The sequence below is a fragment of the Hippocampus bargibanti genome, linkage group LG13, assembly GCF_051943395.1.
Source record: "Hippocampus bargibanti isolate YZ-2025 linkage group LG13, ASM5194339v1, whole genome shotgun sequence".
NCBI classification, from domain to species: Eukaryota; Metazoa; Chordata; class Actinopteri; order Syngnathiformes; family Syngnathidae; genus Hippocampus; species Hippocampus bargibanti.
The window spans coordinates 4,980,175-5,000,261 of NC_142746.1; the positions used below are offsets into that span (position 1 = coordinate 4,980,175).

At 38.8% G+C, this 20,087-nt stretch overlaps 1 protein-coding gene across 2 annotated transcripts in view; it reads left to right on the plus strand.

Annotated features, from left to right (window-relative positions):
• Positions 1 to 13,694, plus strand: part of pitx3 (paired-like homeodomain 3) — a 22,237-nt gene extending 8,543 nt beyond the window's left edge. For both annotated transcript variants that reach the window (XM_089011601.1, XM_089011602.1), the window contains 2 exons: positions 6,366 to 6,571; positions 11,333 to 13,694. In XM_089011601.1, coding sequence (XP_088867727.1) covers positions 6,366 to 6,571; positions 11,333 to 11,893 — 767 coding nt within the window. In that variant the 3' untranslated portion in view covers positions 11,894 to 13,694. The remainder of the gene's footprint in view (positions 1 to 6,365; positions 6,572 to 11,332) is intronic.
• Positions 13,695 to 20,087: the final 6,393 nt, after the last annotated feature.

Genomic DNA, 20,087 nt, shown 5'->3' on the forward strand with positions numbered 1-20,087 from the left:
ACAATTGCAAAATAATACAATAGGAATAATATAAAGGGAATGAAACAACACCATTACACCTTTCTGCATTGTATGGCTGGTTGAAATCTAATTCCGATTGAACCGAATTTAGCCATTGTTGAAAAAAATGCAAGGTGCACATTATGACAAATTGTCCTTATTCCCCAGTCAATTCAATTCAGTTTGCCCTCACACTTCTGCTTGGAATTAATTGGAGAGCGCTGAATTATTTAGGCGACGCGTTGATATTCAGTAGGCCAGTTCACACAAACGTTTCATAGCCTCGATTATTATTATTATTATTATTATTATTATTATTATTATTATTATTATTATTATTATTATTATTATTATTATTATTATTATTATTATTATTTTAAATCCATACAGTCATGTAGTATAATGACAGCCCATAACAAATACGCGCTATTTATCTTCCTTGTAAATGCATGGAACGGAATTAAATGAGCCTGGACAGCATGAGACGTGCTCATATCCCATAATCCTCAATAATTGGACACTACATCGTTTGTGGTCTCTCGTGATCATCTGATGGGTAATAAGGCACAAGATAGTTGGAGCGACTCTGAATATGGAATTTAGTCGCGAAAGAGCCCGAGGGAATGCAGTGTACACATGCTGTCTGGTTCTTTTTGAACGGGTGTTATGCTAAATAATTTTCAAGGGAGTAACACATTCAATGACGAATCAGATAATATAGACAAGGGAGTAGTATTTCGCCCAGTTTACACCCGATTACACTTGACGATATGTTCTAAGAGTAAAAACTAGATATATTTTTTTGGTCGAGAGCGCGTCTGAGAGAGGGGAATGAATCATTGTAGTCCGCGATACCGCCTGACTCAAATTTGGCGCGTACAAGTAAGGAGATATCAAATCGAATAATTTACAATTCTGCAGAATAATATTGAAAAATAACTAACTTGGATTGGCTGCACGCCAAGGCCACCTCAGCACTGAGGAGAAATGTATTCAGTATATCGTCACAAAGACAATATAACAAATGGAAAGTCCAACGACGATAAAAGCAAACCTGTAAAGAGAACGTCATCCAATAATACGGCGGGTTTTCATCGTGTTTTATACTTCATGTTTTGAATCTCATGAACCTTTGCAAGAATACTTCATGTTGTTTGTGTCCAGAAGTTAGGAGATTAACACAATTGCTTACGCAGGCAATGCTCGGTTTAACAACCTACCCATTAAGTATCAAAGTCAAACTATTATGTGCTGAAGCACAGGGCCACATTTGACATTACAAAAACCACAACTATATAACTAAGAAAATAGATGAAGCCTATCCTTGATGACACAAAAATAAATGTAAGAATACATGCTCTGAAGAGCATAATTAGTATTCATGTATTAATTTACATTCATGAAAAATAATACATTTATTATAACTATTAATTATTTACAAGTATTTACAAGTATAAATATGCTTTACCACAGAATGGAAATATTACTTCTTATACCATGTACCAGACATTTGAGTTAAAAATAAAAATGGATTTTTTGCACATCATCAAAAAAAAATGAAAACAAATGTTAAAATGTTGGCATCATTATTTGCTGGCCGAATGTAAAGACATCAATGGCAATTTTAATGAATGTTTATATAAATACATTTTAGCATCTTATTAAAATACGTTGTGTAACTATTTCCTGCATGCAGGGTAAATACGTTTTTATTGAAGATGAGTGAGCATCAAATGACATAATTTATATTCTATGTCCATGCATATTGTGAACGTACATTTTCAGTCAGAAGATTACATGAGCAAGGTTATTTGTTTAAAAGCCTTGCATGATAAACTCCACCGTGAAGCTGACCTGGAAAAAGTCTGGTTTGTCAGCACATTATCAGTCAGATTGCTCCCATTGTTGGGAAGCGCGTTGCTCTAAAAAGGCCTGCCCTTTCCTCTGTATTGTGTTTTAGAATTTGGCCTTAAGTGACAGCTTAGCCAGTGTCAGTTTACTGCCAGATAACAGCCACAGCTCGGCTCTTATTGGTTTTGCTGGTGGCCCTGCGGAGTCTGTTTTTAAACCCTGCTGATGATTTCGAGCCGCTCCCAGAGAGTTAAACCCTCACCAAACAGAGCCCAACCTGCCCCAGTCACAAAAGCCTGATCCACGGGATTAACTGGCCAACTAATTTCACTTCTTTCTGTGAGGTCCTCATAGCAGCGGCTGCCAAATCAGGTAGAGTCCTGGCAGACATAACATGGATGTGTGGTCTCCTACACTTATTGTACTGGGTGACAGATACACTTCGTATTTCCGCGCTTCTCTGCATGTATTGGAACCAGTGATTACCATAAAGTATAAAGTATAAATATAGAATCAACTTTAACCATACCTATCTGACTTTCTTCAAATTTCGATCCCCTCTCGTTCCCTCAGATCCTCTTCCTCCCTCCACTTCTGTGTGCCCCCCTGCCCATCTCAGCACGATGGGGGACAGAGATTTCAGCTGCTCTGCCCCCAAACTCTGGAACTCACTTCCTCCCAACATTCGTAACATTGATTCTCTTCGTCCCATCTCAAAACCTACCTATTTAAAATTGCATTTTCTGTATAGCTGTATCGCTTGTTTCTATTTATAATTGTATTTTATTTATTGTATTTTATTTATTATTGTATCTATGCCTGTCTGTGACTGTAAAGTGTCCTTGAGAGCTTCGAACGGTGCTTGAAATAAAATGCATTATTATTATTATTATTATTATTATTATTATTATTATTATTATTATTATTATTATTATTATAAAGTACACCCAAGGTAGAAAGATTTCATTTAAAATCATCAAAAGCAACAAAAATTGCACCTGCCGCAGTCTCAATCCAAGCAGAGGTGGGCCCAAACAAGTAGAGATGGGCAAGTAAGTAAAGGGGTGTCAAAGTCATTTTTTGCCGCGGGCCACATTGTAGTTATGGTTTCCTCTCGAGGGCCGTTATGAATTTGGGGAACCCATTAGAATGTTTAAATCCCTTCAAATATTACATATAGAGCACACAGCAAATTAATGAATAACTCGTTTTCAAATCTGAAGTCAAGAATAATTACTTTTATTGTGGTTGACATCCAAAAATATGACATTTTGGCTCAGATTTTAGCAATCATCATGGAATTTAACAAGTTTGATTTGCTTTCACGGGCCGAAAAAAATGATGTGGCGGGCCGGATTTGGCCCGCGGGCCTTGACTTTGACACCTGTGGTCTAGTGGGTATCAAATTTCAAAAAGCTAAAATCGGCTTTTGGGTGATCTGAGATCTGTGAAATTGGCACTTGGTTACTGCCTTCCACCCTGATTGGACGTGCCCATGTGAGACCAATCACTTCCGGCCCCAGGCCCGCACCAAAGCCGTGCCGCAGGCAGTGGGTCGAAATATCAAATAAAAATAAAGGAAAGCGTATAATAGCAATGTATTCAATAAATGAGGATCAGCAATGATTAAGAGAGTATCGATGAACATAGTTGTCATGTTTAGGAATGAAATACAATGGCATGCATCTTTTTTTTTTCATTGAGGCTCAGAATATGCTTCCCTGCCTGAAGCAATAGTGATATATGGTACCAAGAATAAGGTTTAAAGAACTTCCAGCTATGAAATTGTCAGGGGCACGTTGAAGGCAATGCTTTCGGTACATCAGAACTCCCAGCAAGGTGCAGAGTTGAAGCAAAGTCCTAAACAAGCACTACAAGGATTGCACCTGATTTTTTTTTTTATAATTACAGTATATTTATTACTTTTTAAATACTAGTTCATACTTGCAAACTTTACAGATTCAGACATTCAAGGTAGATTTCCGATTTCCAACTGTACTTTTTGTGTGCTTCTCAATCAGTCATTACTCTGGGTATTCTCACCATTTTACAACAAAATAACCCATTCGTATTGGGTGAATGTGACATGACATGGCTGCCTTTTACCAAGTAGGGATGAAAGCACATTCAAAATCATTGTCTGAAGACATCTACCTTTTAAACCACTGGTGCAAAAGACTCACCCATCCATCTGTTTTCGTCACAGTTAATCCTGGTTATGGTGCCCAATCCCGTAGAATTTGGATAGGAGGCAGCCTCCACCCTGAATTGTTCACCAGTCAATTGCAGGGCACTATGGAGTCAAACATAATTCATACCCACATCCACTGAGTCTGAACCCATACTGCATTGCCCACTCATAAGTCAGGCGAGTGTATGACATCAGCAGTGACTTAGGTGCAAAAGATGAATTGTACATTGGAATGAAGAGATCAATTTAATTGACAGTTGTGGAGGTTAAAGGAATTCGAAATCATAAATATATATATATATATAATTCCTTCAACCTCCACAACTGTCAATTAAATTGATCTCTTCATTCCAATGTACAATTCATCTTTTGCCGCCATATATATATATATATATATATATATATATATATATATATATATACTTATTTACCGTATTTTCCGCTGTATAAGGTGCAACGGAGTTGTTGGAGGAGCGTGGCCTTCTTTCCTCCGCGTGTTCATTAATATCGGAGGATGAGAATTTTGGTTATCCAAATACTGACTGGAGTCGATGAACAATACCTTCAAAGGATTTATTTGCAGAATATTCCGGACATACATGATTTACAGATTCACATCATGGACACACTACATATTTATTTTATCAGAAGGGCGGCATCAAGACTATGGCGGCATTCTTCCAAAACAATTCCGAGCTTTTATCAGTCGGTCTTCACAAAGTCTCCAGTAAAGAGTGTATCAAGGTTAACAGATGGCTCAAAGAATGAACTTGATTCACTCTGCGTATCAGGAGGTTATACAGGCTAAGTAAATATGGCGGAAGACGCACATCATGACAATGTTGAAGACGCACATAATAATAATAATAATACATTTCATTTAAAAGCGGCTTTCATTACTCTGACATTATTTTTCTGACATATAGAGAAAGCAAATATGAGCAAAATACCATGGCACAGGCTTAACTGAACACATTATAATTTGAAAGAATACTTCAGAGTATAAGGCACACCCTCATTGAATAGTGTACATGTATTTCCAAACATTTTACATATAAAAGGTCCACCGCATTATAAGTGTCATAGTTTGCAAGGTGGTTATGGCAGCCGTGGATCCCAAAAAGCAGGCAGGAGGGAGCAGCAGGTTGTATTTGAGAAATTGTATTAAAATAACGTCAACAGGAACAAAATCTATTGCAAATCAATTATTTCTAGCTGGATTTCGACCGGTAGATCAGAAGCTTTAACTGTGAAATGTGAGCGAAAAACTGAATCTGTCTCAAGTTCACCAAATACCTCAAAAGGTTTCTTAAACTCCGAGAGTAATCCGGCAATCTTGTCTTTGCACGCATATCTCTCAGAGAGGGGAAATGAGCAGGGTTGCCACTTGCCAGTTGCGTGTTGAAATCGTGGTTGAAAAAAAAACATCGCTGTTTTCTTCTACGTTGATCGAAACAGTAGTGGACAATCCTTGAATTGCATCTCGTTAAAAATATGAATTCCACGTCGTTCGTGCATTTTTTCCGCTTTTAAAATCCTGCGGGCCTGATTAAACCTCCTTTTGGCTGGGTCCGGCCAGCGGGCCGTATGTTTGACACCACTGCTGTAGAGCAACAAGGCTTAGTTAATATAATATATATATTTTCCATCAACCTCCACTTAAATCTGGGTGAGAATGGGTCATGTTTTTCCCAATAGGTGACAGATTGTGTTCATTGAATGTGTCAAAGTTATGGCATAAAGTAAATAAAAATATTGCAAGATTCCACAGTCATATTTTGTCAGTATAAATATTATATTTCTATCTACAGTATATGCCCTTGAATTTCAGTAAGAATTATTTTGTTTCCAATAAATTATGTAACAGTGCAACCTTATGACATGAAAACAATATTGTGAGTTTTATATATTTTCAGACTACGATGAATACATGTATTCTATCCATTGATCTTTGGTTGTAATATAGAAGAAATTCAAAACTCTAAATGTCACATGCTCGCTGCATTGTCAACCAATGTGCTGGAAAACACTTTGTTTTTAATTTCCACAGGAGAATATGGTTGATAAATAATGGAAGTACCTAAAGACGCCACACAGCATTTTTATAGCACTGTAGAACAGAAAAAAGATGAACAATCTCGTCACTTTATGGATTTTACTTATTAAACCTATTTTGGCGCCCACCTGTTTATTCATTGCATTACTGTTAGAATATGCTAGGAAGCTGGTCAATGTTCTGAAAGGCATGAATGTTTACATGTTAAGTCACTCTGAAATGGCTGGTCTTCCAATAATGGTCACACTTTCCTATATATGACTGCAGATACAGAGAAATCCCACCCAAACCAGCTGAATGAATCCAGTACTGATGATGGCTCACTGAAGAAGAAGCAGCGCAGGCAGCGAACTCACTTTACCAGCCAACAGCTCCAGGAGCTGGAGGCCACCTTTCAGAGGAACCGCTACCCTGATATGAGCACCAGAGAAGAGATTGCAGTATGGACCAATCTGACAGAGGCACGGGTCAGGGTGGGTACACATGTTGATGTTTTTTCGGGACTGATTCTAACATCCACTATGGGTTCTATCATTGGCCAGGGTACAGGAAAGGTTCTGGTGGCTACATCAAGCTAAAACCTTTCCATAGGTTGATGCAGCTGCATCCACGTGCCAGCGTAGACTCCACTGGAGTTTCCAAAATATGTATTTTGGATGCTTTCTTAATGATTTTGGATGATGTATAGGAGGGATGAAGAGCGAGATAAGCGGAGTATATTTACCATTGACCAATTTTGGCATATTTTTTTTTTATTTGTGAGTCGATGTATTTTGGCAAATGCAACCGATTGAGTTGCAAAACCTATTCTCGAGCATAAATGAATTGGTCGTGAATGTCAATGCGAAGAGCAAAAATGCCCCCCCCCTCCCCCATGGCATCTGAATCAGGACGTTTGCAAGTCATTTAACACCGCGTCTCTATTCAACATTTTCAATGGATTTCGACTTACGGCCATTTTGATATATATATATATATATATATATATATATATATATATATATATATATATATATATATATATATATATATATATATATATATATATATATATATATATATATATATAGAGAGAGAGAGAGAGAGAGAGAGAGAGAGAGAGTCAACATCCGACTTATGACCAAATGGTCGTAAGTCAAAATGGCCGTAAATCGAAATCCATTGAAAATGTTGAATAGAGTCTCTGTGTTAAATGACTTGCAAACGTCCTGATTCAGATATATATACAGTAAAGTCTCGTTATATCGATATTCAAGGGAGTCCGAAAAAATATCGATATAACCGGGACTATCGATATATCCGACCCTGCGCGCATGTAATTTTCTCCGTGCGTGCATAGAAATAGTATCGATATAACCGGGACTATCGATATATCCGATATCGATATAACGAGACTTTACTGTATATATATATATATATATATATATATATATATATATATATATATATATATATATATATATATATATATATATATATATATATATATATATATATGTGTGTGTGTGTGTGTGTGTGTGTGTGTCTCCATTCCATCTTCCCTTGAGGGGCAGTTACAACAATGAAACTGAATACATGTTTATTCATGTACACACACGTAAAAATAGTGATTTCCAGCTTTGAATTCTGTCAACTTTGTTTAAATATTGTACGAGGGAGTGTGAGTTTTTTCAAATTTTTACAACGATTATGCAAGTTGACATACTTGATTTGCTTTTGCAGGCCAAATAAAATAATGCAGTGGGCACAATCTGGCCCACTAGATAAATACTAAAGATGTCAGCTGAGAAGCTCATTAACTTGACATTTAGACCTTTCCAGAAACCTTCAAACAACATATCCTTGGAGTCACTGTGAAGATTAAGTGGCTTCTATTTTCCAGTGGGGGTTCCCCTCCTGTTACTGAGTGAGATGGAGAAGTCTCAAATTTTAGGCTCATACTCATGCTTAACTGTGTTGTCTTCCAATCATAATACCAGTTGATTGGATGATACATACAACTCAATTGCAATAGGAGGTGAGAGGTGTTGCGGTGGTGGAGCAATGAAACAAAATGTGTTTCCCCATAACTTATAATATTCATATCATTCGAAATGCATTTGTCCCAGAAACAACGCCTTCAAAATACTGCTTTTTTTACCTATTCCTACTTTTTATGCCTTTATTAATTTCCACTGTATCCCACCTGTGTTTGTTTTTCAACTGAGCAATTACAGTTATACAATTCCCCCCTCTAAATACCATATTTAGCCATAAAATGACAAATATCATGATTGCCTTGACACTGATACGATGAGCCATTTGAAAACAAGCCTGCCAAACACATCTGTTTAACCGTTTCATGCACAAATAATAATACCATATATCAAGATTTGTGTGTTTTTATTAGTCTTTGGCCATGAAAAAAAATAATGTCAGTGGATGGAAACGCACAAAATGATCCATTGTAGTCAGTGGTGAGCCGTGTATTTCACACCTAGCCCTTCAGTAGTGCTACGTCTGAATCCATCCGTCACTTAATAACTATTTTAAGACTATACAACTATCTTATTATGATTCAACTTTTGGTCAACTGTCCAGAGCAATGGAGAGTGCGAAAAGAGGTGAAGAAGTGTGTACAGGCAGGCTGGAACGGCTGGAGAAAAATGGCCGGTATATAAAAGGAAAAGGTGTATAAAACAGCGGTGAGACCCGCCATGATGTTTGGACTGGAGACAGTGCCACTGAAGAAAAGAGAGGAAGCAGAGCTGGAGGTAGCAAAGATGAAGATGTTGAGGTTTTCTTTGGGAGTGACCAGCTTGGATAAGGTCAGGAATGAGTATATCAGAGGGAAAACTCATATTAGAGGTTTTGAAGAGAAAGTCAGAGAGATCAGACGGAGGTGATTTGGACATGTCCAGAGGAGACCACTGATTGGAGTGGTAAATGGACAACTGTGACATTATGATGAATTAATATGTGTACGCGAAAACAACATGAATAGCTGTTCACTCTAGGAACTGCTGCCCCCCGAGATAGTTAACATACACTCCATCCAACATGACCGGATGTGCAAATGACAGACACATTTTTCCACAACATGACTTCAGCTTTTGGAGAGCTGCCATGATTGCCAGTGCATGTGCTTTAGAATCATGCTTTATTCCAGCTGACATTCTTTAAGAATTACAAAGCCAAAACTTGACAGAGGATTGCGGCACAGGAAAGGGAGAACCAATGTGGTACCAATCCACACTGTGGCTGGCTTCAAACAGATGTTTGTGTTCATTGAGAACACAAATTGACCTTGTCCCGAAAGACACTCTGGTTATGGTTTCTTGTTTTGTTCAGTCATATGGGATTCTTTTATATGCAGAATCGATTTGATACTAAAAGGAATGACCCAAAAGACTAGGAAGAATGTCATTGAAAAACAAATGCATTTTAATTTCCGTTGCTGGTTGGAAAAAAATGAACGGATGCTTTGCAAATAGGGCAGCCAGGTGTTCCAGTTGTTAGCGCGTCGATTTCACAGTGAGGAGGTCGTGGGTTCGATCCCGGCTTGACTCGACCCCTTCCTGGGTGGAATTTGCATGCTCACCCCGTGAGTTTTCTCTGGTTCCTTCGGTTTCCTCCCACATTCCAAAAACATGCATGGCAGGTAAATTGAACACTCTAAATGATGTGTGATTGTGACCACGGATGATTTGTTCGTCTCTGTGTGCCCTGTGATTGGCTGGCAACCAATTCAGGGCGTCCCCCACCTGGTGCCCGAAGACGGCTAGGTAAGGCTACTCTCTACTGCCCTGAGACAGCTGGGAAAGGCTCCAGTATCCCTTGCGACTCTTGTCAGGATAAAGTGGGTGAGAGAAGGGATGGATGGAAGGGTTTGAAAATAGGACATTCAGACATCAAATTGCCTCTACCGTTCTTGTTTGTTATTTAATATTTGCTCCTTTTGAAAATGCAAATCTCGATTTAGCAGAAGAATTCAGAAGAAAAAATATTAACCCGTAAATACAATCCAGTGCTTTTCACTAAAGAGTTAACCATTGGCCAGTTGACTGAGGTGAGGGCCGTTTTAGCAATTGGATTACCATTTCACACAGATGTCAGCGATTCTCATAGACACTGAATGTCAAACTACAGAGCTCAGAGACCTCATTACTGATAATGGGCATTTTTTTTACCCACAAACAGACAATATCCATCATGGAAATGTTTGAGCTTCACTACAATACTTAAAGGACAACCGACACCATTTTTTTTGTTTCTTAACTGACATCAGATAAAACGTTTTATAGCATCTAAAATACCCAAAACACACAGGCTGATATTTTTAGTCAAATGCAAAACACCAATAAAAAATGAGTTAAAGTATCCCAAAACTACTTCAAAATGACCCCGGAGATGCCGAGTTTCAGAAGGTCCCGCCCCCTTGTTCTTGACGTCAGTACAGCTTGCCTTGCTCTAGAATCAAAACAATTGCTTCAGATTCGGGGAAGGTGCTTGCTTGTTACTCATCCAGTTATTAATATGATTCTATTTAGTTCTGAAGAGGAAAGCATAAATGTTTGCAATCGATTAAAGAAGTACTCGCGTATCAATTTGAGCCGTCAGGACTCCAATGTAGCGTCCCAGAAAATGCACAAGATGTTGCCCAAGCTCCGTTGGAAATGGGCTGATTTGACATTTATGTGTTTTCCTTCTAATTTCGCCATCAACACGGATCAACACAATGTTTTCAGACCAAACAAAGTAGCCAAAATGCATTGTGTGTCGCTTTCTCAGTCACGGGGCATTCCAAAAAAGACTTCCTGAATATTCAGCGCGAGTCTTAAAATGTAAAATATAGCTATATGCTATAGATAAAATAATAAATAATAAAGGTTTTCTGATTTGTGATTCTGATATGCGGTGGAATCTTTGTAAAGTACGCTCAGTAGAAGTCTTTTGAAGTGATTTTACAAATTATGGACTTGTCCGGAGGTGTCAATTGTCCTTTAAACTTAATATTTCAATATATTGTGTTTTGTACTTTAAATTGAAACTTGTTTAGTTTTTTTTCCATTGTCTGTCAGTGTATGTCATGATAATAAACCTCAGAGTGTTTTGATCCAAGGAATTGATCTCCCAGAGTAAAGTGTTCATTTCTGACAGTTATTAAAATATGAAACCCCGCCAACCAAAATCAACTTTTCACAGTATTAAAAAATGTCGACTCTTCACATTTGTTCTTATTTTGAATTCTTCAGGTTTGGTTCAAGAACCGACGTGCCAAGTGGAGAAAGCGAGAAAGGAACCAACAGGCCGAATTGTGCAAGAACGGCTTTGGTGCCCAGTTTAACGGACTTATGCAACCCTATGATGATATGTACACGGGTTACTCGTACAACAACTGGGCCAGCAAGAGTTTAGCAAGCAGCCAACTGTCTGCCAAGAGCTTCCCGTTCTTTAACTCGATGAATGTAAGTCCCCTGTCGTCTCAACCCATGTTCTCACCCCCAAGCTCCATTCCCTCGATGAACATGGCCTCTAGCATGGTGCCCTCGGCGGTGGCTGGAGTTCCTGGCACAGGCCTCAACAACTTGGGGAACCTTAACAATCTCAACAGCCCAACAGCACTCAACTCAGCGGCAGCCACTTGCCCGTATGCCGGCACTGCCGGCCCATATATGTACAGAGACACCTGTAACTCCAGTCTGGCTAGTCTGCGACTTAAGGCCAAGCAACACACCAACTTCACGTATCCCACTGTGCAGAATCCTGTGTCCAATCTGAGCCCATGCCAGTATGCTGTCGACCGGCCAGTATGAAGACGAAGATCCCATCTCAGTTTTCGAGTGTCGCCGCTTCATATCTCTTCAGTTCCATCTCAAAATTGCATTGCAGACTGACAGACTGAATTCAATCAAAAGGGCAGACAATTTCTCCAAAGTGAAACAAGAAATGGACATGCCGGTGATAGACCACCCACGCGCAAAGGAATATTCACATTGCTTGTGACACTATGCCGACTGACCAACTGCAAGCATTTCAGAAAAACAAAACAAACACAATGCCCCATCTCCCCCGAACCACCATCCAAAATGTCACTTTTCTAAACTGCATGAATAAAAAAAAATTGTGACAGAGGGGAAATGAAGATGGCTTCAACTGGACTCACGCTGTAGATCTTGTTTATGCTTTGACTGCAGGATAAGGAACCTGTGGTTTTCCTGTTAGAATTTTTTTTGATGTATATAACAGACTCTTTTCAGTTTTTTATGTGCGAACAATAGAATATGAAAATAGTATTTTAAGAATATGTTCATTAAATGCAAAGCCCTCGGTTTTATGTATGAAGAGACATCCTTTGATGAAATTAATACTTCTGTTGTGAATTCCGTTCCCCGCGGGAAGGTCACGGGTCAAAGGCCAATTTAGACAAGCAAGAGAGGGGCAGGACTGGATTACAAAAACATCCAGTTTAATGCAACAAATAGGAGTACCATCAACCTTTTTAACACGAAAAAGCCATTGGTTGTATTGATTTGTGTGGTGTTATACAAAGGGAGTCTGTAACAGTAAAATATATGTAAGAGTGCAGTTGTGAGAAGAAAATAATTCCCTCCTCCCGTGTAGCCCGCTTTGTCTTATTCAAGAACATAGTAAAAACTTTTCATATAAAATACAATTCACTTAAACATTGCTGCATGCCAATGCTGTTAGCAAATTGGAGTGTGCAATAAAAAAAAGAATAATGGTTGGATTGGTGGAGCGATTGTAAATTTTATTCACTGGGGCAGGTGCTATGACCTAAATTTTAATTGATATTCATTATGCATGTACAGCCCATGCTATTGATACAACAATCTAATTGGATTGAATTGGATGTACCAAATTTACTTTTCACAGCAGCAAAGTTATGAAAGGAAGAGGAAAGGAAAGAAAGAAGTAGAAAAACAAAATACAGGAGCTGCTTGAGGAGCCACTCTCGGGGCGCCATCTTGAAGTCAAAATGCCCCAAAAAAATACATAACCAATAATATGACAGCACAAGGACACAAATCCTGGTTATATTTGTTTAAAAAAAACTTTCTTGTCATATTTGAGAATTAAGTTTCCACATCTGAACGAATCACAAAGGTGATTAAGTACAATTTTAAGATAGCTAGAGAGTACAGTGATGACCGTGTAACATTTGGAGATGTTTATAATTTTTTAAAATCAAAACCTAAAACCATGTTTTGTATGAATGAACATTTGACCCAAGATCAAACCAGTGACATTGTAATATGTAGCACTATTAGCTTCAATAGCAGTTGTTAAGTCAGATGTTTTATTTTGTATTTGTTAATGCTCAAGAGTCACAGGTAGTGTGTAAAGCAACACAGACTGAAAATTGCTGAGGACCGAAATGAAAACTGTTGAACGCAAAGGTAAGTCTGTTGTAGCAACATCATGTTCATGTTTATTATTTATTCTGGCTATTCTGTCCAATATTATGGCAAAGAAGCAAAACATTGAGGAGGGAAATACATGTAGATACAGTACATTATCCTGCACTTCTTGCAAATATGCTGTCCAGGAATCTGATTGGATGTATATTAATTTTCTGGTATGGTAAAAATAAAGAAATAAATGCTCAAATTGAAGAGTTTTTGAATCTTGTGAGAAATTTGTAATGTCGCTTTTCATTTCATGTGAATATGACTTTGAACATAACACATCTAGATTTCTAGTGCTTATTACGACAATATCACAGAAATCATGACAACATCATCAAACCTGGTCTGAGATCGACTGCAATGACAACAGTCATTAGCTGAAGTGAAAAAGAGGCATGGAGAGATATCGAAGGTGACCTACACTCCAGGAGGGAACCACAGGGTATCCACTAGCCAAAAAGGAATTCACAGAAGCCTTGGCTGTGTTTATGCCAGTCTTAGATAAGGTTCTCAATGAGTAAGTAAGGTGTTTCAGGAGAGCGACAACTGAGAAGTTAGCAGCCAATCAATCCCCATCACGCCTGCAGATGTTTATTGCGCTGACATTTCACCAGTTCAATCTTATTTCTATCTGACTCTCAATGGCATGTTTACAACTTCACACAACAGTGACTACTGAAAGGAGAATTTTAGTCTTAATATCGATCTATCAATATATATTGATTTGTCTGTCTGTCTGTCTGTCTGTCTGTCTGTCTGTCTGTCTGTCTGTCTGTCTGTCTGTCTGTCTGTCCGTCCGTCCGCCAGTCCGTCTGTCTGTCTGTCCGTCTCTCTGTCTGACTCTCTGTCTGTTTCTCCGTTAATCTATCCACTATCTGTCTATCCATCTATATATCTAGTTAGCTCTTTAGCTATTTCACATTAATATTTCTCATAGAGGATGTACAGATGCTATCTCGTTAGTGCAGGGGTCGGGAACCTATGACTCGTGAGCCATATATGGCTCTTAATGATTGCGTCTCGCTCAAAGATAAAACTAAATATATATTCTCGCTTTTCATTGTTCATTTCCTGTTTGGGCTGCAGTTCACGGAAAGCGCAATTTTGATTGGATGATACTGACCTAGTTTGGCAGAAAGCACAATTTTGATTGGATGATACTGACTTAAGGTGGCCATTGATGTCGAAACAGCTTTAAAATAAGCCAGATGATTATTGTACACTTCAGGTTGAATGGACCGAATGATTTTCCTTTGTGGAGAGAAAAGGTTCTGTCGCAATTCTAATTTACGATGAAACAATACCATGAAAAAAACAGTTTAATATCAGTGGCACTTTGACAAGCCCCATGCTAACTGACGTTAGCATCAATATACTTCTGCGATAGACAGCAGAAAGCAAGTGTGGAAGCCAATGAGCTTGTCCCGGTTTGCGAGGTGGTGATGGCGGGTGCGGATCCCAAAAAGCAGGCAGGAGGGAGCAGGAGGTTGTTTGACAAATTATATTAAAATAAAGGTCGGCAGGAACAAAATGTAAGACGTCAAAATCATCTGAATGGAAAAAATACAAAGTAGCAAAAGTAGACCAAAAGTAAAAGTCCGCCAAGGTTAAACAAACACATGCACAGCATGCAACAAGCATGCAGCAAACAATGAACCGACACCGGATGGTCGTGCCGGGTGTCCTTTTAAGTGTCAGTGATTAAAATGACCAGCACCTGCGAGGCTGCAGGCAGGGCTGACGTCGCTACCCGTTGGTCGCCAATCTGATCGGGACGACCAGCACCTGTGCAGGTGCAGGCGGGGCCGACAGCGCCCCCCATTGGTCGCCAACCAGATCATGATAGAGCTGTGTGCAGGCAAGCTAGCAGTAACTTCGCGTATGGGCCCGGCAAGTTGACTTTCATTCCGATCGTTTGGCTGGATTTTTTTACCAATCATGAGGAACGGAAAACCATTCATGTTAATGGTGAGTGCGATCACAGTTATTTTAACTAATGCATTCTGACATTTTGTTGAAAAGTGGCCACGCGTGCGTGCGTGTGTGTGTGCGTGTGTGTGTGTGTGTGTGTGTGTGTGTGTGTGTGTGTGTGTGTGTGTGTGTGTGTGTGTGTGTGTGTGTGTGTGTGTGTGTGTGTGTGTGCGTGCGTGGCTCTCACAGAAAATCATTTCGAAATGTTTTACTTTTATGGCTTTCTTATTCAAAAATGTTCCCGACCCCTAGGGACTGTACATCCTCCATGAGCAATATTAAAAATAGTAACACACAAACATTTGATACACACGTGTACCGTTCAAGACACGGACCAAAACGTACATCATTTTATGCTGTGATGCTTACTTTTACTCGTCCCCCCAGAACTTAGAATACTCTCAAGACTACAGAGAAAAAGACAGTAGCTCTCTTCTACCAACAATCAACATTGGTTCTTTAAAAACAAACTGTTGGATTTTTTTTCTTCAAAAAAGTACATGTGGCTACTTCAGCAGTCCTCTCAAATGACAGAATACGTACTGAAAAAGCAAGTGTTACCCTAAGAGGAGATTGCAAATGTATCCTCTTTTCTCACACCAGCTACCTTCATGTCTTCTTTGACCACATCCATAAACCTCCTCTTCGGTCTTCCTCTCGGTCTCCTGCCTGGCACTTCAAGGCTCAGCATCCTTCTTCCGATATAGTCACTCTCTCTCCTCTGGACATGTCCAAACCATCTCAGTCTGGCCTCTCTGACTTTCTCTCCAAAGCTTTTAATATGAGTTGTCCCTCTGATATCCTCTTTCCTGATCCTATCCAACCTGGTCACTCCCAAAGAAAACCTCACTGAAAAACACGCTAACACCGGCAGATACACACAGCTGCTTGTCTGCAGTCCACCAAACTCCACATGTATTGGCTGTAAGTATTATTTTTTTGCTATGAGTAGACCACATTTTGATGATAGTTTATTGGCAAATCATTTTGAAATGATTTTGAAATACATATTTAAAAAATGTTACAACTAAAAATGTACATGACATATGACAGAGCCACCACTTTGAACATGAGCCGGACAACATCACGCCAACGCCAAGGTGACGACTTATAACTGAGATGTTTTCCTGCAATAAGATCTGATGGGGCATATCAAGGACAAGATCATTTTTCACAAGTCAGACCAGGCTGCGGTAACATTTGCCTCTACAACTCGTCGGTACAGTATAGGACAGCTGACTTTCAAACTATTGCAACACACTGGGAGTGGCATTGAGGGAACTCCACGCGCAGTGAACACCGTTTTCATTCACACATGCACACACCGTCAGATTGTGTCATCATAAAAATAATGGACTTGACATATGAATACTGGTTAAAATATGAACCTGCTTATAGGATTTGTAAAATTGAACTCTTTCGGAAGAGTTGCAGTGAGCGGACATTTAGTGGCTTTTTCCACATGATGTTTCCATGGCTTGGTTTATTATAATTTCAGGAATTACATTATGTTTGCGTTTCATCACTCACAGTCCTTCATTTGATAGATTATTGTCTCAGAGGTGGACTTTTACAATATAATTAAGATTCAAGCTGAAAACACCTTCACAGTAATTACTGTTGCAAATAAAGTGAAGCAAAGTCATTTTCTCCTTAGTGTTTGTTCCTGCTAGGGTAGGGATTACAAAAGAATGAACAAGAAGATACATGCTTTTCAAAGTTATTAAAGAAACAAAGTGACTTTTGGTGGTACTTTTTATGAACTGTTTGTTCAATCTATTGAGTGTTAATTATGTCAGGAGCTACTTTAAGTGGAGGGCGGACCACGAAGATGTGGCGATAAGTAGAGGAAAAGGCCTATTCATATTTCAGTTTAATTGCTTTGGACAAGTCTAACACTGTCACAAAGTCCAATCATTTATTACACTTGGAAATTACAATATTAGTTATAATATATTCAATAGTTGGAATAAATATAGCCAGAAAAAAGATCAAGGCTGATGACAGGACCATCGTATTCAGCATATGAGACTTCACCGGGTCTTTGAGTCTTGCTGAATGTTTCCCACTTTTCTGCCAAGATGCAGAAAAGATGCAAGTTTTGAAGTTGTTTTCACAACAGCAGTCTATTATTTAAACAAAATCTATTACATTTAATTACTGTTACCTGACTGCATTGATGCAGAGTGACATTGTTTTAATTTTAATTTAGTCTAGTCTTTTTCTTCCTTTCGGTTTTATATATATATATATATATATATATATATATATATATATATATATATATATATATATATATATATATATATATATATATATATATTGATTTTGTGGTTTTTACGTTTTTTTTCTTTTCAATACTGAAAAATGACCTCAGCAATTATGTTGTGTGGTTGATGAAATGAGTACTTAAATCTGTGAAAATACCTTGTCTTGACACCAACCCTCCTACAAATGCATTATTTTTTCTCCACACACACCATAAGTGCTATTGTTTCGCAAATACTTCCTGGAATGTATTTCTTTTCCAGATTTATAAAAAAACGTCCACACAACAACAACTAAGGTTCCTCGGTAAATTGTCTGGGATTTGCCTTAGGCAGCACATGTAAACAAACTTCCACTTGCAGTGCACTTCTCCTCTCACCATCTCAGCTTTGTCTTCCATTTCATTCCTCCCCCGCATTCCCAGCTCAATTCAGGCCCGAAGCACTATGTGGTTCTACTCATCCTCCAACTGTACTACATTTGACGGATTAAAATTCCTACAGTAAGCCTCCGCAGCACAGACCTAAACATACTAAGCTTTTCTGTGCTCACACTCTTAGTTAGGACGCTTCAAGTTGCGTTTTCATACATGTAATTTCACGTTTGCTTTAAAACTCCTGCACTGTCAAAATAATGGTACGCAGTATGAATGTGAGATATGTCCAAAAGGTATATTGAAAAAGGTATTGAAAAAAAATATGTTGATTAAGTTGTGGGTCATTTTTACCCTATATAAAAATCCACGCAACACAGTCAAATCAAAGGTGTCATCACCAACAACTGTTTCTGAGATGTTATAAACATACTTGAAAAGAGAAACAACATATTTTCCATCCAATTGGGATATTTTAAAACTTTTTTGAAGAAAAGAAAAGGAAAGGATATACAGTGCTTTAGTCAACACAAAATGGAAACGGGTAAAATTGACCCTACATAATATGAGGGTTAATATCGTACTGCTAGTTTTGCTTCCATATAGACTGGGTCATAATTGTTTCTAAATTGATGTTAAAAGAATTATTCCTTTCTTGTGTGTTCACAAACACCCACATGGAATTAATTTGGTCATTTCCTTGCTTGATTTTCTGTTTTGTTGCAATATTTTCTTCACAGTTCCATTGGTGGTATTATTAATTTATGTTTTTCTGATGTAGTCTTTGAACGCCTCTTGAGGCGAATTCAGAATAGAAGGGGCATTGTAAGATGTGATTGTCTGTGTATGCAAGTTTTATGAACACAGTAAAGTGTATGCCTAAAAGTCAACACTTTTTGCTCTTTTTCTCTCGGAGCTACAGGACATCGTATAATGAATGTGAAGATTACCGTGTTCGTTTCAACTAAACTTGAAAAAAAGGGATTATTTTACATGTACTGGCAGGTAGGATGGGGCCAGGTTTTGGATAAATTAAGTGGAAATAACCTACATTACTGCCTTGGACTCCATGTAGTCATGTATCATGACTGTAAGACAGTTGTGAGGTGTGCTGTTGGTGTGACGGAGGAATTCAAGGTGGAGGTGGGACTCCACCACCTTCTTATTCGCTATGGTGATAGACAAGCGGACAGACAATGTTGGACAAGAATCTCCTTGGACCATCATGTTTGCAGATGACATTGTGATCTGTAGCGAGAACGGGGAACAGGTGGCGGAGAAACTAGAGATGTGGAGATATGCCCTGGAAAGGAGAGGAATGAAGATCAGTCGCAGCAAGACTGAATATATGTGTGTGAATGAGAGGGATCCAAGTGCAAGAGTGATGCTACAGGGGGAAGAGATAAAGAAGGTGGAGGATTTTAAGTACTTGGGGTCAACTGTCCAGAGCAATGGAGAGTGTGGAAAAAAAGGCAAACAACTGTGTGCAGGCAGGCTGGAATGGATGGAGAAAAGTGTTAGGTGTGAAGTGCGATAGAAGGGTTTCAGCAAGAAAAGAAAGGTGTATAAAACGGTGGTGAGACCAGCCATGATGTTTGGACAGAAGACAGTGCCACTGAAGAAAAGACAGGAAGCAGAGCTGGAGGTAACCAAGCTGAAGATGTTGAGGTTTTCTTTGGGAGTTACCAGGTTGGATAGGATCAGGAAAGAGGATATCAGAGGGACAACTCATATTAGAAGCTTTGGAGAGAAAGTCAGAGAGGCCAGACTGAGATGATTTGGACACGTCCATAGGAGAGAGAGTGACTATATCGGGAGAAGGATGGTGAGCCTTGAACTGCCAGGCAGGAGACCGAGAGGAAGACCAAAGAGGAGGTTTATGGATGTTGTCAAAGAAGACATGAAGGTAGCTGGTGTGAGAGAAGAGGATGCACAAAGTTAGATTCGCTGACTCACACTGATTCGCTG